At 39.1% G+C, this 21,190-nt stretch overlaps 2 protein-coding genes across 9 annotated transcripts; one reads left to right on the top strand and one right to left on the bottom strand.

Annotated features, from left to right (window-relative positions):
* Nucleotides 1-20: 20 nt before the first annotated feature.
* Nucleotides 21-12,174, top strand: zufsp (zinc finger containing ubiquitin peptidase 1). Of its 8 annotated transcripts, XM_053651378.1 has the most exons (12): nucleotides 21-138; nucleotides 1,665-1,843; nucleotides 1,937-2,080; nucleotides 3,581-3,682; nucleotides 3,963-4,058; nucleotides 4,223-4,332; nucleotides 6,394-6,562; nucleotides 6,765-6,959; nucleotides 8,509-8,671; nucleotides 8,980-9,143; nucleotides 10,313-10,533; nucleotides 11,342-12,174. In XM_053651378.1, exons 2-12 carry the CDS (start codon nucleotides 1,675-1,677, stop codon nucleotides 11,387-11,389), a joined length of 1,581 nt encoding a protein of 526 aa, XP_053507353.1. In that variant the 5' UTR covers nucleotides 21-138; nucleotides 1,665-1,674; the 3' UTR covers nucleotides 11,390-12,174. The 8 variants fall into 8 exon arrangements, with proteins under 8 accessions (XP_053507353.1, XP_053507354.1, XP_053507348.1 ...); XM_053651379.1 differs by having other exon boundaries at nucleotides 1,665-2,080; nucleotides 6,861-6,959; XM_053651373.1 differs by having other exon boundaries at nucleotides 1,665-2,080.
* Nucleotides 12,175-12,221: 47 nt separating this feature from the next.
* Nucleotides 12,222-17,129, bottom strand: rwdd1 (RWD domain containing 1). The gene is made up of 7 exons (XM_053651384.1): nucleotides 16,956-17,129; nucleotides 16,248-16,313; nucleotides 16,038-16,168; nucleotides 14,300-14,443; nucleotides 13,808-13,940; nucleotides 12,978-13,040; nucleotides 12,222-12,378 (listed from the first exon to the last, which is right to left on the bottom strand). The coding sequence occupies exons 1-7, from the start codon at nucleotides 17,026-17,028 to the stop codon at nucleotides 12,263-12,265; spliced, it is 726 nt and encodes a 241-aa protein (XP_053507359.1). The 5' UTR covers nucleotides 17,029-17,129; the 3' UTR covers nucleotides 12,222-12,262.
* Nucleotides 17,130-21,190: the final 4,061 nt, after the last annotated feature.

Raw genomic sequence — 21,190 nt, 5'->3', positions numbered from 1 at the left:
ATGCGCCCGTATTTCCGGTTAGGGTTTGAATTTAGGTTTAGTGTTTGGGTTTGGACACTTGACTTCTGCAGAACTCACGCAGATTTACGGATGTGCTCTTTTCGCGTTATTCGTGCTTTATTATTCAGTTCAGCTCAGGTTAGTTATATAGCGCTTTTAACAATGCACACTGCCACAGAGAAGTTTTACGTAAATCAGGCTGTGGCTTTGGTGGTAGAGCGGGTTGTTCACTAATTGTAGGATTGGTGGTTCGATTCCTAGCCTACATGACTCCACATACCGAAGTGTCCTTGGCGCCTTGCATGGCAGCTCTGATACCATTGGAGTGTGTGTGAATGTGTGACAGACACAGTGTAAACCGCTTTGAATAAACGCGTTATATAAGTACGCCATTTACCAATATTGTTATTATTATAGCGTTACTACGCGAAGCTTCACAGCGACACCGGCTGGTAAACAGGATAGATTGCAGTGGGAGACGTGGGCATAATGCTGCTTAATAAATATCTGTGAATATTATGGTCAGTTATATTTTTATACTTTAATTATTTAAAGTTCGGATAAAAGTCAATGACGGTGATTAAATGTGATTGATTAACCCTATGTTAATCTTGTTCTAAGTGGAAATTATAGAACCATATACAAAGCCGGCACGAAACCCCACAGACACAATGGCTGAAGGGGCGAGGACACAGTTTTCTGGTTTTATTAATGAATACAGGTTGCGCTCGTAAAATGGAACGTGGAAACAATGAAGGGAAAGAAATGCCACTGTAAATATCTGCATATTTTTTCTTCTACACAAACAGTTGGAAGTGAGTGTTTTAATAATAAATCCCTCTAAAATGTAACAGTTCCACCTGTAAAAAAAGGGGGGGGGGTGCGGCCACGTGCTTAACACGCAATCAGTCACGTGATCGTGTATCGTCGTCGTCAGTCACGTGATCGTTTCCGGACCGAAGCACGTCTCGGCAGAAGTTTTTGACGGGGAAAAGTAATGAGTGAGATTGTGTGAGAGTAAGTGAGAGAGAGAGTGAGAGTGAGTGAGTGTGTGTGTGTGTGTGTGAGAGTGAGTGAGTGAGTGAGTGAGTGCGTGTGTGAGTGAGCGAGCGAGCGTGCGTGTGAGCGAGCACAGTCATCCTGTGACTCTCTTGCATGATCTGGGAATTTCTCTTTTCTTCAGGCTGCTATTCCGACACGGAGAGAGAGGAGGATAGATGGATAGATAGATAGATAGATAGATAGATAGATAGATAGATAGAGAGGAGTATAAATAGAGAGAAGGATAGACTTTTAGCCATTAGTGAGCCAGAATGTAAACCCAGTATAAAGTGAGTCAGAAACAGGTCAGTAAAGTTGAATAAAATTAACGGCAGGATTGAATCCATCTGCATCAAAATATCCCTGAGACATACCATGCAATTTTACTTTCATTTTTAAAGAAACACAGAAATAGAAACTAATAGAATTCTGTGAAGGAATGGACCAATCAGGTGCAACTTCCTGTGTACTATTTCCCCAATCATATGCATAGAACATGTTGGAAGCAGGCGGCACTATCAGTTTAGGGCTCCACATGGGAGCTTAATACAGAAAAACACAGCTACAGCTGAGGGGACAGGAGCTAATAAAGCTGTGTGTGTGTGTGTGTTTTCTCTCTGCAGCTCTTCTGTCATGCCGGTGTGTGATATCTGCAGTGAAAAGCTGTCATGTGACTCGGCGCTGAAGAATCACCTGCTCCTGACACACCTGGAGGATGAAGTGGCATGTCCACTCTGCTCGCTCTCAGGTGTCTCTTACGACGAGCTGAACTTCCATATCAACACAGCACACAGTGAGACAGGTAGGGAACACACACCTGCTACAGGTGAGCCAGGATATCTAGAGGGTGAATCAGAGACAGGAGCAGGTTTATCTACCGTGTCCCACTTACCAGAAACTCATAATGCAGTGAAAAAGCAGATGCTTAGACCTGCAGGAGAAACCAGTGGCAATGATGGAACACATGAAAAGACTCGAGAAGACAATATGATGGAGCCTCACACTTCAAAACACAGACGCTTGTCCTCCCCGAGCAAAGGTGACTTTCAGATTCAGTGAATACACACACCCCTGTTAAAATGGCTTTTTGGGCTAAAAAAAAATTGAACCAAGATAAAATCATGTCAGAACCTTTTCCACCTCAATGTGAAGATAAAGTGTATAAAAATTTAAGTGAAAACAATCAGAAACATTTTAGGGGGGAAAAAAAGGTACCATAACCCGATTGCATAAGTGTTCACATCCTTTTATAATTGGGGGTGTGTCTGTGTTCAGAATGAACCAATCACATTCAATCTCATTTTCAAAAGTAATTATCATACTGCTGTCATCAATGAAATTATTCTGATTAACATATTAATCTTATTTTCATCTGACTGCTGAAGCCATGGTCCTCAAACAGCTGACAAAGCATGCATGACTTCTCACTGTCAAAAGATATCGATCAGGAGAGAGTTATACATTTTTTTTCCAAAACATTAGATGTACCATGGAACACCATGAAGGCCATCATCAACAAGTGGACATCACCAAGAACAGAATGTACAAAAGGACAAAACAAAAACTTACCAGGGAGGCTGCAGGAACATCTAACACGTACTGATTACTCTCTGCAATCTCTCATATCCTTCACATGTCTCGGCTATGGGGTGGGGCGGCTAGACAGAAGCCCTTTCTCACAAAAACATCCAAGCTCAACTAAATCACCCCAAACCATGTGGCAAAATGTGTTATGGTCTGATGAGAGCAATTCCAAAAGGTATGTTTGGTGCAAAAAAGCACATCACCAAAAGAACACCATCCTCAATGTGAAGCATGGTGGTGGCAGCACGCTTTCCTTCAGCCAGAACTGGGGCTTTTATCAAGGTGCATGGAATCATGAATATCTACAAATACCAGTCAATTTTAGTGTAAAACCTTCAGGTGTCTGCTAGTAATCTGAAGATGAAAAGGAATTTCACCTTTTAGCACAACAACGACCAAAGCACACGTCCAAATCAACAAAGGAACGGCTTCACCAGAAGACGATCAATGTTTTTGAATAACCTAGCCCGAGACCAGACCTGAGTCCAACTAAAAATCTGTGGGGTGACCTGAAACGGGCTGTGCACAGGAGGTGCCCTCTGATGGATCTAGAATGTTTTTGTAAGAAAGAGTGGGAAAACATTGCCAAGTCAAGTGACACGCTGATTGACTCTTCCCCGAAAAGACTGAGTGCTGTAATAAAATAAAATCAAAAGCTGCTTCAACAAAGTGTTAGTTTAGGTGTGTGTACACTTATGCAACTAGTTTATTGTAAGTTGTTTTTTTTTCCCCCCTAAAAAGTTTCTGATTGTTTTTCACTTTATTTACTTTTTCAGTTTCACATTAAAGGTGGGAAAAGTTCTGACATGATTTATCTTGGTTTAATTTTTTTACATCACAAAACCTGCCATTTTAACAGGTGTGTGTAAACTTTTTATATCCATTGTAAGATCTTAATGTTTAAATAAAACTCCAGTGTATCTGTAATGTGTGTGTGTGTGTGTGTATTTTACAGGCAGGACGTTCTCTTGTCCGCTGTGTAATCTGGTCTGCACTGATTGTTTTGTGCTGCAGGAACACGTGGAGCTTCATCTCCAGGACCAAGCTGTTTCGGATGGTGTGTACAGCGATCATGAACTCTGAAATAATGAAATTACTGATTGAAGGCTGAAGTGTGTTCTCACTGCAGCAGCACCAACATCACTTCCTGTCTCAAATTTCCCACTGGTTTGTCTGTTATTTCTTAGCTAGCATAAAGGGTAATAATAATGTCTACACATCAGCATTTTCAGAACCAATTGTACTGATAAAAGTTCTCTTAATCTTTTACTGTTGAAGGGCAGTGTCGATTGAGCTGCTTAAGAGCTCTGGGGTGTGTGTGTGTGTGTGTGTGGCAGGAGCAGTGCATGTGTGTCCCATGTGTGAGGTGGTGTGTGATGACAGCTGTTCTCTGCAGGAACATGTAGAGCTTCACCTGAACTGTAGCCCTGCAGGTACACACACACACACACAAAGTATCACAAAGTATCAGCTGTTCCTTTAAACCTGAAAGCCCTGCAGCCCACCCCCACCTCTGTCTCCTCCCTTGCTCCCTCCCTCTTTGTGGCTGTTTAAGTTGAGTTGAAGGTGAGTGATTTTGGGGTGTTTGTGGTTTTAGGGGATTTTTATGGAGACATGCGATTTGCTCAGCAGCTGCAGGACGAAGACAAGCGCCAGAGGAAGGAGGAAGAGGCTAAACGTGAGGCTGAGGAGTTCACAAAGCTACAGGTCAGCAACAAAGTCATCTACACTGATGAGCCATAACATTAAAACCACCTGCCTAATATTGTGTAGGTCCTCCTTGTGCCACTAAAACAGCTCTGAACCATCGAGGCATGGACTCCATAAGACCTGGGGAAGATATGGCACCAGGTTGCACTACGGGAAGAAGGCAAGCCAGTGGATTTAGTGTGATGCTCTGGGCAATGTTCTGCTGGGAAACTTTGGATCCCTGCTGTTCACGTGATGTAAAAGAAAACGTGATTCATCAGAACGTCATTCACCAGTCAGCATGGGCACTCTGACCAGTCTGCAGCTACGCAGCTCCATACGCAGCAAGCTGTGATGCTCTGCGTGTTCTGACTCCTTTCTATCAGAACCAGCATGAAATTTTTCAGCAGTTTGTGCTACAATAGATCTTCTGTGGGATTGGACCAGACGGACTAGCCTTCACTTCCCACACGCATCAGTGAGCTTTGGGAGCCCATGACCCTGTCTACATTTCACCGGTTCTCCTTCCTTGGACCACTTTTGGTAGGTACTAACCAGTGCACATCGGTAACACCCCACCACACCTGCTGTTTTGGAGATTCTCTGACCCAGACGTCTAGACATCACAATTTCTTCCTTGTCAAAGTCACTCAAATACTTACACTTTCCCATTTTTTCTGGGTCCGACACGTCGACTTCCAGAACTGACTGTTCACTTTCTGCCTAATAAATAAATCCCACCCCTCGACAGGTGCCTCTATAACGAGAGAATCAGTGTTATTCACATCACCTCTCAATGGTTTTAATGTTATGGCTTGATAGGTGTACATCGATGTTTATGGGTCATTCCATCTCAGGTGGTCTCAAGTTGGGTGCTTGACCATGTTTAATTTTTCTAACTATTTTAAGTAATTACCTCTATGTATTGGCATTGCCAAACCACCAGCCCTACTTGTTTAACTACGACAGCTATCTTTGTGTCATGGCACACAACAAATTTTGGTTATATAGCTGTTTATGGAAACCTCAATATCTCGACTCAGGAAGGTTCTGCTTCTTGGAACAAAAAGCTGATCTCTAGAACACATTACAAGATATGTATATAAACATTTTGCATGTTCCTTGGACTTAGAACTTAAGTCCAATGTAATCCTCAAGATTGCTCACAGTTCACTTTTAGGATCAATTTATAATGGGAAGGGTTCGAGTCTCAGTCTTAATTTTTTAGGGGGTACCTAGGTAAGTATAGTGTGCATGCAGACCATTCCTGATCCATCATGTTGGTATGCTTGAATAGATTAGATCCAAATATGGAAGTACAGTGTTCAGTTGGGTGTTGTTTCTCCTGTGATAAAAGCAGTAAGTAACTTCGGAGCTGTAGTCACTGTACCAGCATGATAGATCTGTCTGGTTTTTCAAATCTGGCCCTCGAGGTCCACTGTACGGCAAAGTTTACCTCCAACCTCAAACTCACAATTTTTGCAGCAGAATGCTACTATAGAGAATGTATTTCTGTGAAAATTTCAAGTTTGTATCTGGTCCCCCACCAGAGATATTCAAACCCAAAATTGAGGGAAATATTTTTAAAAATTGCACTTTCTCGCATCCATAAAAAAAAGTCGTCTCAAACGTGAAAATGTTTTGCATGCCCACCATACTTACCAGGTACCCTCTAAAAATTAAGACTAAGACTCGAACCCTTCCCATTATAAATTGACCCTAAAAGTGGAACTGTGAGCGATCTTGATCATAACATTTAAACTTAAGTTCTAAGTCTAAGGAACAAGAATATGCAAAAGCTTGGACCATCCTGAGCCAAGATACTGAGGCTTCTGTAAACAGCTGTATAACCAAAATTTGTTGTGTGCCATGACACAAACATGGCCGTCATAGTTAAATCAAGTAAAATAAACATTTAAAAATGGTGTTTTTGCAATGCCAATACATAAAAACATGTGGCTTGTTTTCTGTTAATATTGTTTTATTGAGTACACATTTGGGATGCATAGTAATTACAAAAATTGTATTCAGGCTCCTGTGTGTGTGTGTGTGTGTGTGTGTGTGTGTGTTTGTGTTTAGAGGCAGTTTGGGCTGGATAATGGCGGTGGTTATCGTAAGCAGATGGAGAGGAGCATGGAGCGAGCTGTGTCCCGAGGTCACATGACTCCGACTGAGTTTCACATGAAGCGTTTGGAGATGATGGAGACTCTAGCTGCAGGAATGGATGACGGCCAAACCAGAACCACGGGTTCATAAATAAACTCTAATAAGCTCCTGCTGAACAGTTTAGCCATAAATTTAAATAAAACATACCCGATGTTTCTGTATGACACATTGTTATCTACAAACACCGAAGACAATTTTACAGTTTGGGCTAAACTAATTGATTTAATTAACTGTTAATTAACTACTTAACAGTTTTGTCTAAACCATTTCTGTGTGCGTGTCAGGACTGCTGTCAGCACTGTATAGCTTTTACCAGCGTGAGCGTCAGGATGGGTCCCGTGTGTGGCTGTGTTCCGAGTCAGAACACTTTTCCTCCTCAGACGGAGACCGAGGCTGGGGCTGTGGCTACAGAAACTTCCAGATGCTTCTGTCCTCATTAAAGAGACTGGAACAGTACACCACACTACACACCCTTCCTGGTAACTAACACACACACACACTTTTTTTCAGTGTTAGGTGTGTGCTGATAATTTTATTGTACATCAGTGTTTAAATATGACACTATTATTATGATCAGGGACATTTCAGTGTGTTTTTATTTCAGTCTGTCTGTTGATTCTGAATAAAAGTGGAATTTAGTTAGTTGGTTTCATGCTGTCCGTACAATTCAAAAGTATAGGAACAGCATGGCCAATTCTATAGATTTCACTATACATGGAAGACATTTGGGTTTGAGATCAAAAGATGAAAATGAGATGATGGATCATAATTTCAGCGTTAATTTCCTGATATATACATCTAGATGTGTTAAACAACTTAGAACATGGCACCTTTGGTGGCAGAGCACCTAATTTTTAGGCAAGCAAAAGTATAGGAACAGATCAGTCCTGAAGTAAATGAACGCAAATAACACTTACTATTTGGTTGCGTTTCCTTTACTCGCAGTAACTGCATCAATCCTGTGACTCACTGACACCAAACTGTTGGTTTCTTCTTCAGTGAAGCTTCTCCAGGTTTTTACTGCAGCTTCTTTCAGTAGTTGTTTGTTTCGGGGGTTTCTCCCTTCAGTCTCCTCTTCAGGAGGTGAGATGCTGATCAGTTGGATGAAGATCTGGTGATTGACTTGTCCAGTCTAAAATCTCCCACTTTTCCCCTGATGAAGTCCTGTGTTGCGGTGGAAGTGTGTTTTGGATCGTTGTCTTGCTGCATGATGAAGTTCCCCCTGGTTAATTTGTGCATTTCTCTGTAAATTGGAAGACTTAATGTTTCTGTAAACATTTGAATTTATTCTGCTGCTCATGAGTTACATGATGGTAGCAGTAGTGGTTAAGATGTTGGACTACTGATCAGAAGGTTGTGAGTTCAAGTCTCAGCACTTCCATGCTGAAACTGCTCAGCCTTTGAGCAAGGCCCTTAACCCTCAACTGCTCAGTTGTATAAATTAAATGGATGTAAGTCGCTCTGGATAAGGGCATCTGCCAGATACCATAAATGTAAATGTTTCATCATCAATAAAGATTAGTGAGAATGTTCCAGAAGCAGCCATGCATGCCCAATCCATGACACCTCCCCCACCATGTTTGACAGATGAGCTTCTATGTTTTGGTTCATGAGCAGATCCTTTCTTTCTCTTCACTTTGGCCTTTCCATCACTTTGCTAGTGGTTCATCTCGGTTCCAGAACGTATGTAGCTCATCTTTGTAGTTCTTTGTGAATTCCAATCTGGCTTTGATTCTTACTGCTGATGAGTGGTTTGTAGATTGTGGTATGGCCTGTATATTTCTGCTCTCGAAGTCTTCTTCGAATGATGGTTTGAAAAGGAAGAACACCCTTAGCTTCCATTCAAACACACTAAACAGTGTGTAAAGTCCTATTAAGTTGACAGTATTCAGTCCCACACTTCAGTCCCACAATTTTGTGTGAAATTAAAATCCATTATTAAAGCTTAGTCCTGATAATCATCACATCTGGAAGAAGTTGCTTCTACACATTTGAACTTCTTCCTGTACTTCTAAATGTGTGCTTCAGACTCATTTCCCAGCATCCCGCGGGTGCAGGCTCTGGTCGAATCAGCATGGGCAGAGGGCATCGATCCTCAGGGTGCATCTCAGTTCAACGGGAAACTGAAGGGCACTCGTGCCTGGATTGGAGCCACAGAGATCTACGCTGTACTTACCTCCCTCCAACTGAGGTGTGTGTGTCCACATACGTAATAAGTGTACACTGTACAGAGTTAAAGTTACTATAAGCAGTGTTAGCCCTACTTGCTAATTTTCCCAGACTTTGCTGTTAAAGGTTACAGAAACATTTTATTTTTTCAGAACATCTATTTTAAAGATATAGATAGTTTATCTGAACTTTAACAGATGCTTTAACTTTAAATATGATCTTAAAATCAGTATAAAATTAATTTATTATGTTTATAAAATGTTTCCAAATACTCTGCTTTTTAAGCTGATTATTTTTTGGCAGTAAAAGGTCTTTGCTCTCTCCCCTCAGGGCACGTGTCGTAGACTTCCACCAGCCCACCGGTCCAGGTGACACACACCCACGACTTTTCCAGTGGGTCAAGAATTATTTCTCCCTCCCGTCCAGCACAGGTCCCAGAGTTCCACCCAGAGTAGTGAAGACGAACCTGCCACCAATCTACCTCCAACACCAAGGTGCCCTACTTCACCCTGTAACTCCCCTCTGTAATGCTTTAGGCCAGGGACACACGACAATTTTTTTTTTTTTTTATCTTAAACGATTTTAAAACCGTGGGAGACCACAGACATCAGGACAGTTTCAACCAATTTTTAACAGTATAATCCTCTGAATGCAGACGTTATAGACGATTCGGCCAGACCGCGAGACCACACGATTGTAATAACGATTTCACAGACACGATATCTCGCAGAAACTCGTGTTTTATCAAATGTGACTTCAGAAGACAATATCACTCGCACTTCATGTTGTTTATTAGCCGCATATCAGCCTCCTCATTCACACTGCAGAAAGTTATTTAACTTTCTCTCTCTCTCTCTCAAAAACCAGAGAGGGCAGCGTCCTAGGCTCAACTATTAAAAAATTATTCTGTTGTCTCTGTTGCGGAACCACACTACTTTCGTGCCATGCTTGTGGCTGCCATGTTTCCGCTATAAAAGCACACAACACCTGGTTGGTGACACTTACTTGCTCTCGTTGGCTATTATGGGTATCTGTTCCTCAGTGGTGGAATGAACTTCCAACCAGAATCTGTCACTATTTTCAAAAAACAGCTAAAGACCCACCTCTTCCATGAACACGTAACTAACTCCTAAAATGCCAACCCCACATAAAAAAATAATAATTAAAAAAACACCTCTACTCTCTGCACTTTGATTCTCTAGAACACAATTAAAAATCTTGTATGGTAGCACTACTTGTATTGTTCTCTGCTTGATATATCGCTTTGCTTGTATTTCCTCATTTGTAAGTCGCTTTGGATAAAAGCGTCTACTAAATGAATAAATGTAAATGTATCCCACCTCCAGCAGCAGATCAAGAGTCATAACTATCAAACATGTTCGATATTTATGATTTGGGATCAGGGAGGCTCCGACCCGATCCAGAGCAAAGTAAAGTAATTGTAATGACACCACACAAATTTTGGACAAAAAGTCAGTAGCGACAAGCCTTGAATCGGGCCATGCCCCCCCGATCGTTAGGGGGGGTGCAAATCGGGCTTAAAATCTTCAAGTGTGTGGCCAGCCTTAATCTGTCTGTCCCAATCCACATACTACTGTAGCACACACTACATCATCCTGCAACACCCCTGTGTATCAGGTTATTGGGGTGTGTGTGTGTACAGGTCACAGCCGCTCCATAGTTGGTGTGGAAGAGAGGAGGAACGGCAGTATATGTGTGGTGGTGTTTGATCCAGGCTGCTCTCCAGCTGAAATGAGGAAGCTTCTAAATCCAAATGCAAGCTCCACCCACTTTAATCGTCTGCGTAAATTCCCCGCCCACCTCAAACGCCAGCAGTACCAAGTGGTGGTGGTGGAAGGAGTGCTGTCTGAAGAGGAGAAACGGGTAAAAACACCTGTCTGAGAAACAGTTATGCCCATATATAGTATAAATGTTAATGAAGTCTGAATGCAGCAGCACAGTGTTTTTTAATTGATTGGAAGAGAACAGTACAGTGTGTTCTGACTAGAAGAAAGCAACAGGTGTGTGATTATAAGAGTAAGTGTAATTGTGTGTGTGTCTTTGTACACATCAATCCGCCTGAGAGGATGAATAGCCTTGTAATTAGTCTTGTAGTCTATTTTTTTAGATATATATTTTAAAAATCCATTATGGATGATTTAATAATTATGTAATTTACAGAATCTGGTTTAGTGAATTATACTTTGAAAAAAATACATGAAAATTGTATTAAATATTAGCATAATTGATTATAATTTATTTTACAATTCCAAAATTGACACTGGATCTGCCTCTTTTAGACAGATTTTACACTCCTTTTGGTCATGTGCTCGTGTGCACAACAAAATCTCAGACCCAAAACACACCCTAGGCTTTATTTTAACCAGAAACACGACTTGTCACACATGGTCAGTTTTCTTACAATAAAATACTATTATAGAGTAACAGCAAAATCAGTTCATATTGCAGTTAATTCGATTTGGAATGAGTGATATTTCCCACTCTGTGTGTAAATACAATGTGTAGGTTAATTTATTGTATATGTTTGTGTAAATGTTTAAGTAATGTTTACTAACTGATGGATTAAAAGCAGTTTTTGCTCAGGCATCAGAGTCTCACACTTGACTGTTACACTGTGTACAAACCATACATTTACACACACAAACATTTATAATTTTCTCTTGTGTTTCAGGAGCGTGTTATTAACTCAAGAACATTTCAAGCTGAAAGAATTCCCTAAAGTTTCTGTCAATGTGTTAAAATGAACATGCTGAACGTGTGTGGTTTTAAGTGATTGAATGTCATGTCTTTAACTCAAATAATAAACTATAGTAATTTTTTACTTTAGTAGTTTTTACTATTGCTTTTTTCAAAAGCACATAATGCTTGGAAACCTCTTGTTCTCCTTAAGATTTTTCTTCTTTTTCTCCTCTAAAACTCATTGTGCAGACCAGACTGTGGTGTTACAGACATGAACCTCGGTCAGGTGCTGGTACTCCCTCCCACTGCATAGACAAGAGAGATGAGCTTGATCAGCCCAACTGTGACACTATGGCAAAGTTTGTTTGTTTTTTTACATTTTGGGTCACACTTCGGTGAAGTCCTACAGTGAAAATTCCTTTTTGCCACATAATCGTGTTCTCCCAAACAAAAAAACATCTCAAGAATTGTTTAGCTCCACCCACTTAGATTTTTTTAGCTAATTTGCATAATATGCTAAACCTACACTGTTTGGCCCAAAGTATGTGGACACCTGGCCATCTCTCCATTTTACTCCTCATTTATGCAGTTATAATAAGCTCCACTCTTCTTGGAAGGCTTTCTACTGATTTTGGAGTGTGGCTGTGGGGATTTGTTCTCAAGAGTGTTAGTGAAGTCAGGTGGTTATTGTGAAATGTTTAATATTTTTAAACACCATTAAGACTCATCTAGACATGTCCTAAAATGACATCGTTACTGACTTGCCTTTTCATTGAGTGCACTTGAGTGAAAATATTGCCCTATATGTAGTGCGTAGGGTGCAGTTTCAAACACAGCCCCATTTATTTGTAGTATGATGAAACTAACAGAAATTTTCACTTTTACTGCAAAAGTTTTATTAACTGATTAAACATTAATCATCATCATCACTGCCCAAATCCAGGGAGTCAAAATCAGGATCGCCTTCGTCCAGCTCCAAATCGTCCATGTCCTGAAATAAGGACTCATCCACTTCCACACTATTTCCAGCTAAAAAAGACAAAAACGGTTTATTATCATGGAGCAGATTTCAGGCAAAGGTATTATTTAAAAAATCAATATTGAACATATGTAGTTTGTGTATAAGATTTCATTACGAAAATTTTAGGTGACTCAGACTTTTATTACTTGTTAGCTACATTAGCATTGTAGCTCTAGTGCTATGCTAACAAAACAAACTTTACAAACTAAAAATGTTTCTCATGTTTTTCACTGGATGATCTGTTTTAAAATGTGGTAGTTGTAAGTAAAGTCCATAAGACATTGAATGTCATGATACTGGCATGGAAAATAAAATGTATTATTTAAAACATTGTATTTTCTTTACAATGAATATTAAAAACAATTTCATTACAATTTGACCTTAAATTAGCACTTTATTAAAAAAAAAGGAAATTCTTGTGTTGTCTTGTGTGTTTTTCATTCTATACTACCCTCCACAAGAAGGATTTTTAGACTGATGGTATTCTTAGCCCTTGACCCAGTGAACCGGTGTCAGGATGTCTTTATTGATAGAGACTTTGTAGCACTTCTGTAAGTCGCTCTGGATAAGGGCATCTGCCAAATGCCATAAATGTAAAACTCCTCACCATCCTCCAAGAACTGAATATCCGACGTGTCCAGGTTCCGGTCTGTTTCAAACAGCTGCTTTCCTGTGATAAAAAATTAACAAATTATAATTATTCTTTATGAGCCAACACAAAGACTGGATCAGAGAGACAATATAAAATTCTGTGTGCTGATATACAGTGATGTGGAAAAGTGTACATCCTGATTTCTTCTGTTTTTGTGTATATCTCATACTAAATTGTTTCAGAAATTAAAACTAAATCTATAACAGCAGCTGACAGTAGCGCAGGTTTATATTAATGCGCTCGTTCTAATATGTTATCGTTTCTATAGTAACCGCTCGTTCACAGGGATGTGTACAGCGGACACTCCACATAAATGGGTTACATAAACGTAATTGTTGCTGTGGTGAAGTTTTCTGCAAGGAGAGACTTATTTAATATTTATGGAAGGAGTCTCCAGTGTCAGTGCTGTGTAACTGTCAGAGGTAAAGCTGTAACTTTAACTTTTCCCACATCTTCAGGACAGAGAAGTTTACACTTTGCGGTTTCTTGGTAACAAGCTGTGTTTTCCTTATTAACCTGAAGAGAGGGAATAAAGAGAGACCGGTGAGGGAACGACTGTTTATAGATGCTACAACGTAAATGACAACAGGAACTAAACTGCTTTGCCAACATTCCACAATATTAAATGTCAGTATAAATGAATAAAATGTACGTCATTCTTAAAAAATGTATAAAACATTGTAATAATTAGCAGTTTGCTGTGGTAAAAGAGGAATAAAACATGGGTCCTGCACCACACACAGTGTTTTATTCTTTACATATCCTGAATATCATTACACTCTTACCAGTGAGTTTGTTTTTTCCCGTCTGCTCATCCTCTTTCTGTTTTTTCCTCTTCAGTTCAGCCATCTCTCGCTCAAACCGTGCCTTCCATGCCAAGAAGTTCTCAATCGTAACTACAGTTCCCTGAAATGCTTTCTACAGAGAACATATAGCAAAATGGACACAAACTCAATAGACCTAGATTAATTCCAAACTATCTGCTTTTATTCCACTTTACAAAGAAAACAACATTTGGCATGTGTTGTGACATGTATCATTTTATTTTGCCTCAATGTGAAATGAAGGTACAGCTAGCGTACATTAGCATTATGCTCAACCAGCGTGTGCTCCTTACGTTGTGTGTGAGGCGTTTCAGTGATGATCACTGCTGTGTAACAAGGTTTTAATGAGGATGTAGAGGTCACACAAGTCAAGCTTTTAAATGTCATTTTAAACACAGCCAATAAAAATCCCTGCTACATTTTAAGGTGTGTGTGTGTGTGTGTGTGTGTCACCTTCTCAGCCTCTTCAGCCTCTCTTTCTTTTCTATTCTTTTCTTCCTCTCTTCTGATCTTCATCTGATCTATGACTTCATTCAGTTTCTCCTGCACAGCTGTCACCAATGTGAAGATCATCACCATGCCCAGGTTCTCCTCTGCCTGTACACACACACACACACACACACACACAAAAATCACCATTACACAGACAGCAAAACAATATCATAGGTTAGTATAACAATACCATGCTTTTATCGTCTAACAATTAAAATGCAACTAATGACATGAATAAACATCACTAGCCTACACATGGAAGACTTAACTGACAGAAGAGCTGAAACATCACCAGCCACACTATATGGCCAAAAGTATGTGGACACCTGACCATGACACACATATTCTTGTTGAATAGCCAGTTCCAAAGACATGTGCATTAATATTGAGTTGCTCCCCCTTTGCTGTTATAATAAAACACCACTCTTCTTGGAAGGCTTTCTGCTAGATTTTGGAACGTGGGCGTGGGGATTTGTGTTCCTTCAACCACAAGAGTATTAGTGAGGTCAGGCTCTGATGTTGGGCGAGGAGCCTGAGGTGCAGGCGTTTGCAATATAGTGTAAATTAACAATTAACTAACTCAGCCACCTAATCTAGCCACTGTGTCACTCAACACATACTGACTGAAACCAGTCTAGCTTAATTTATGTATGTACACAGCTTAACCTTAATGGTGTATTTTTATTGACATTTCTTAACTCATCATTTTTCTTTTCAACTGGTGGCACATTGGAATCAGTTTCAGGTCTTTGTAAAAATTGCAGTAGCACTGATAGTAACTGGGTGGTGCAACTGTTCCCATGAGAAATGGAGGAGAGCGTGACACAGAATCTCCACAGCTAACTGACCTGGTGATCCACCAACATCTTACAACTAGTACTTTTTTTCATCAAGTTAAGAATGTCCCACTTTCCTTACTAAATTCTAATGTTCATTCACCTGATACTTATATGATGCTGACATATTTTACAGGAGGGTGCACGGTGGCTTAGTGGTTACCACGTTCGCCTCAGGGTTGGGGGTTCGATTCCCACCGTAGCCCTGTGTGTGCGCAGTTTGCATGTTCCCCCGTGCTGCAGGGTTTCCTCCGGGTACTCCGGTTTCCTTCCCCAGTAAAAAGACATGCATGGTAGGCTGATTGGCATGTCCAAAGTGTCCGTAGTGTATGAATGGGTGTGTGAGTGTGTATGTGATTGTGCCTTGCGATGGATTGGCACCCTGTCCAGGGTGTACCCCGCCTTGTGCCTGATGCTCCCTGGGATAGGCTCCAGGTTTCCCCGTGACCCTGAAATGGATAGCCGGTATAGAAGATGGATGGATGGATGGATATTTTACAGGCATTACGTGTAAACCCACAGAATTTTGTCTTCCCAAAAGCTTCCAAAAACACATTTAAGTTATTTTGATTTTCTGTTATCGTGAAGTTGTTCAATGTCTCCCTGTTTCCTCAGAGAGAGAGAGAGAGAGAGAGAGAGAGAGAGAAAAACATCTGAGACGTTGTAGATTTTCCTTTTTCTAACCTCGATCTTTACAGTGACTCTGATTGTGAACAGAATCCGGAGTTGAATCATGAGTAACACGTACAGTATCGTTTGAGGTCTGTTCCCAAAACTATAATGGATTTCCCACAAACCACTGCAGTGTGACATCACTCTCCAGGAGTGTGTTCTTCTCTATTAAGAATGACGTCATCTCAGACCTGCTGCTGTAACAGAGACAGGATGTCCTCAATGTCCCTGTCCTCCAGGTTTTCCTGTGATTGAATCTCCCACAGCGGCGCTTCATCTGGGTAATTCTCCACGTAGGTGAACTTCAACGTCACCTGTACCGCTGAGAGACAGAGAGAGTATTTACTGTAATGTAGTTGTATGGCGTGTTTTATTGTAATCTAGACTTTTATATAACTTACTCTCATCACTCTCTCCAGCATCCGAGGAAACTGTGATGGTGAAACTTATCGGCTCTTCACAGAGAACTGTGGAAGTGAAATTATAAAAAAAAATAATAATAAAGTTTAAAGATATGAGAATGTATGTTCCTGTTTGATAAACTCATTCCGGCAATTTCCTGACTTTAACTTTATATAATTTTAAATTCATTACAGCAGCTTCCTGATTTTATCTTACTACAGAGACTAAATCTGTATAACGTTGTTAACAGTAAAGCTAAATAATTAGAATATACTATTTTTTAAACTCCCGTTACTGCACATATTAGTGTTTTCCTGCACTAAAACACCTGATTCAACTCAGGAAATGCTGTTAATTAGCTGATTAGTTAACTCAGGTGTATTATCGCAGAAACACACAGGACTGTGGGTTCTCCAGGGTTCTTCATGACTCTTCATGACCAGAGCTAGAAGCCTGTGATCCAACATTTAAAACCAGTGTAATGTAGTTAGCTAACCGGAGATCAGTTTTATAGTAAAAATACAGCACAGTGTAACGGTTTAATTGCCTTTAGATTTTATTTCATTTAATATTTTATCTAATGAATGCACTGAATTTAATTTTCAGTCCTGTTCATATTTCCCAGTTTAGTTCAGTAACCTGGAAAACAGTTCCTGTGTGACTCTGATAGCTTAGCATGCTAACATTACAATGCTAACATTTACAACCTGTGAATGAATCGGGATAAATGGACTGAATCGCCTCCAGCTCATTCCGCTGCTCCTCTCCGTAATCTGTCATTTTATTATATTTTTATCACAATTATCCATCAACTAAAGTCCCAGTTTGGGAACAGAAACCTGAAAAACGTGTGCGAAGCTCAACTGCTGCTACAGCTGGCGCTCGGGTTGCCAGGTTGGAGCTTTGCGTCCTGGGTTTCCAACTGGCACGTTTCCGTCTTTGGTTGCCAGATTGGATCCGATAGGGTCAGGTCAAGGTTGGGCTTTTATGAAATATTTATCTGTGAAATTAATCTATCCTTATTCATCTTACTCTGATCCACTAACTAGATATAATATTGTAAAATGGATCCCCCTGTGCCTATTCTCTTTAGGGTTGTGATGGTTAGGAATAGGTTGGGTATTTAGGTTCAAGTTCAAGTGGTTTTATTGTCATTTCAACCATATACAGTTGGTACAGTACACAGTGAAACGAAACAACGTTCCTCTGGGACCACGGTGCTACATAAAACAACACACTAACCACATGAGACATAACTAAATAAGATCCACAAACATTCTACATAAAGTGCATGTGCAGACGTGTGCTAATAACACATGACAGTACAATAACTATTAAAACAGGTCAATAGGTACAGTAAGTAACATATGCAATGCAATGCAATGTGTTTTAAAGTCCAGTCTTTATTTTATTGGCCATATGCATCGTATCTATTGCATGTATATGGTATTGCATCATATTAATAAAATAATATGTTAAAAAGCATAATTTTATGTTTTGAAGTTCAGTTTTTATTTTTATTTTATTTTTTATTGGCTTTTTAGTTGTCCAATATGTGCCATGACGCTGCATAATATATAAAAAAGCATATTTTTAACGAGCATTTTATCTTTTAAAGTTATGGCCTTTTTGCCTTGTCCAATTAGTGCTCAAGACGTTCCATCACGTGCGCTGGTGCGTTACGCTTGATCTGGCGACTTTTCTGAAACAAACTAGCAACGCACAGACCACGCCGAGCTGAGGGGAAAAAACATTTCACACGGAATTTGTCTGGTGAGCACAAATAAACACATTCTGTAAAGTTCAATAATTGTTTTACTTATTTGAATACAGCTTTTGTGTTGTAAACCATTTATTTTTATTTTCATAGTATAACATTTTATATTAATATCATAGTAACTCACATTACACAGACCTGTTGGCTGTCTAGATAGAACGTTTTATCCTTTTGATATATAACCTTACACATTGGAAATTAACGAATTCGCTCTGACTTTTTTATTTGAAAAGTTTGTAACGCTACAGTTTAGCATTCTGTCGTGATGTAGCGAGGCGAGGAGAACTTCTTGTTTATCAATAACCAACACGATATCTCGTATTGGTTATTGGTTGCGTTCAGTGTGAGTAAGTTTTGAATATGCATTAAAATGTACACTTGCTGCTTTTGTAGTGTAACAGTGCAAAGTCTGAGGGAACATGTTCTGTACTGCAGACTGTATCGCAACGAACCATTTTCTCACAATCTTTTTCCAAATACGCAGCATTTAAGAGCCATTTTTATCTGCGCCATAACAGCCCTATACGGAGCCCTCCTAGTGTCAGGTAAGAAAAAAAAAACAATCCATGTGTAAACCGTGATCTCAGATTTGTAATCCGCGCGCACCGCGTTAATATTGGACATTCGCTGCACATTCGAGCTTCTCTCTTCTATTTCTCAAGAAATAAACACAAAAAAGGGACATAATGTTTATTGTCTTAATAATGTGAATTTCGTGGACAGAGACCCAATACAACTGAATATATCTTTAAATGTTCTCCCGTTAAAGCCCGCGGAAGCCAATCTGTGGGAAACGCAAGTCATCAGCACTTTATAGTAATGGAGTCAGTAAGGGACCGTCTAAAACGTGCATGACCTGGGCAACTGTATAAGATTGTACTAAGTGTATAGTCGTCTACTTCACAGGATATATAACTTATTGCAGTGTTGGAAGTATGTGTTTTTTTTATAGCATATATATTATTAATGATGTACCTTTTTATTACACGCATAAACTTATTGTGCTATATAAAACCCAGCATTAGTCTTAGCAACTATAGCAAAATGCTGTTTTTATTGCTTAAAGAATTTCTGTAAATAAATAGAAATTAAATAAAATTTTTATCATTCACACTATAGTATACTCCATTCTTCTTATCAATGACAACTCTATTTTGAAAATAATCAAGGGTTTTTTGTTTAAAGAAGAAAAAAATCATTAAAATGCAATAACTTTGCTTATAGGAGTTACACATGTAAAACCAAATGTACTATGATGCAGATTATTATTGCTATCAAGTACAGCAAATAGAATTTGAAATCTCAGTTTTTCATAATTTCTCTTTTATTATAAGTTTAAAATAAAAAATATTTTTATGATTTTTTTATTTTGCAAAAGAGAAAAATAATAAAAATGCAATAACTTTGACTGGCTTGCCACCTTGCCTCAGTCACGATATTTTTGAAGGTGTGTTGTCTTATGATGTTGCTCTTTACAAAGTACTTTGTTAAGAAGAAGTGGTTCACTTACCCAATTCTTAACCGTCGAATCAGGCTGTTCAAATATAATGGCTCTGATGCGTTCACAAAACCTTGTGAGGTCAGTTCACATACACGTGGACCTAAGCTGGCAGGTCAGGCCATTCAGAATTGGAATATTTTTTACGGCTTCTACCTGTTTTTACTTGGTGATAGAGTGCTGGATCTTGCAGATGAGGTTTGGCAATTAACTTTACAGCTAAAGGACATCGTTGCACTGAATTGTGCTCAGAAAATTTCAGTGTCACAGGTTGCTTATTTGGATGTTTTTTTATCCAAGAATACTTGGAGTATCGAAAAACAGCCTTTCCAGAAGTGAATCTAAAACCAAAGCATCATTACCTGCTCAAGGAGACTAAAGAGAGTCAGTTAGCAACCTTCTGAAAGCAACATACTACACTCAACGCAAAGACATAAACAACAGAGCAAGCATGCAATAGCAAGGAAATTTTGTTTTGAGCATCTGATATTGTAAAAAGCTGTATGTTTATGCTTTCCAAGCATTTGGTTGATGAGTAATCCATTCTGTTCATAGAATGGTGTGCTGTCTTGTTCAGGTTACTGAATGTGTTGCTTTCTGGTAAAGATTGTAATTATTCAAAACATTTGTTCAAGTTGAAGCCAACATGGAGTACATTCTTGTACTGCTGTTTTAAGGAGACGAACATGGTTGTCCAAAGTATATATTTACTATTTTTGTGGAATTTAAATCAAAAGTGCATTTGCTTTTCATACCAGTTCTGGGTGTTCTTGTTATATTTACAAAATTTATTTTACTCAAGTACTTTTTTCTGACAACCCCAGCTGCCAGGTTTTTACCGGAAAATTTTCAAGATTTTTTTAGTGTACCTTCTGTTTCAGGCAGCGTTGTGCTGGATGGAGCTTGACTGCCCTCATGTGTCCACCCTCGGGAACGGCGATTTCCCAGTAGCAGTATTCTGGGTAAGTAATATGACATGACTACTATTAATCTCTCTCCTTTTTTAACCCGGTCATGATAATTATTGCTGTAATGTAATAATGTATGCTATACATTACCTTTGTCTTTGAAATTTCTAATAACATTAGAAATACATTTCTATTCTCATCGCTGCTCCTATGTAACTTAATGCGTTCCGTAGGTGGCCTCACCTATTTCAGTCGAGAATATCAAGAAATAGTGAAGATTACAATGTTAATAATATATTAGAAAAGAATGTGTGTACTTTATTATTATGGTTTTTTCCCTCCACAATATTTTTATTTCTCACTTCAGAACACCTTGAAATACAACCTTTTACATTCATGTACATTCATTCAAATTCTATACATCCATAAAAACTCTGCAGTTACTCTGGAAAATTAAATGTGTGTGTGTATGTATATATATATATAATATATATATATCTCAAACAAACCAACAAAAAAGAAAGAAATGATAATCTATTCACAACTGACTTTTATAATTGTAATGAATGCAAAATGAAACAAAAATGTTGAAGTGTATATCAATTTTACAAAGTCGGAACCTGCCCTGTCCACAAATATTAGTCATCCACTCCCTCATCTGTTAAATTCAAATCCTTAATACAATCAATGAAAGGGCTCCATACATTTTGAAATATTTGCTGTTTAGCTTTTAATATGTAAGTTATCATTTCTAATGGA

This window comes from Ictalurus furcatus, chromosome 20, assembly GCF_023375685.1.
Source record: "Ictalurus furcatus strain D&B chromosome 20, Billie_1.0, whole genome shotgun sequence".
In the NCBI taxonomy this organism is placed as follows: Eukaryota; Metazoa; Chordata; class Actinopteri; order Siluriformes; family Ictaluridae; genus Ictalurus; species Ictalurus furcatus.
This window is presented reverse-complemented; position numbering and strand designations above follow the sequence as displayed.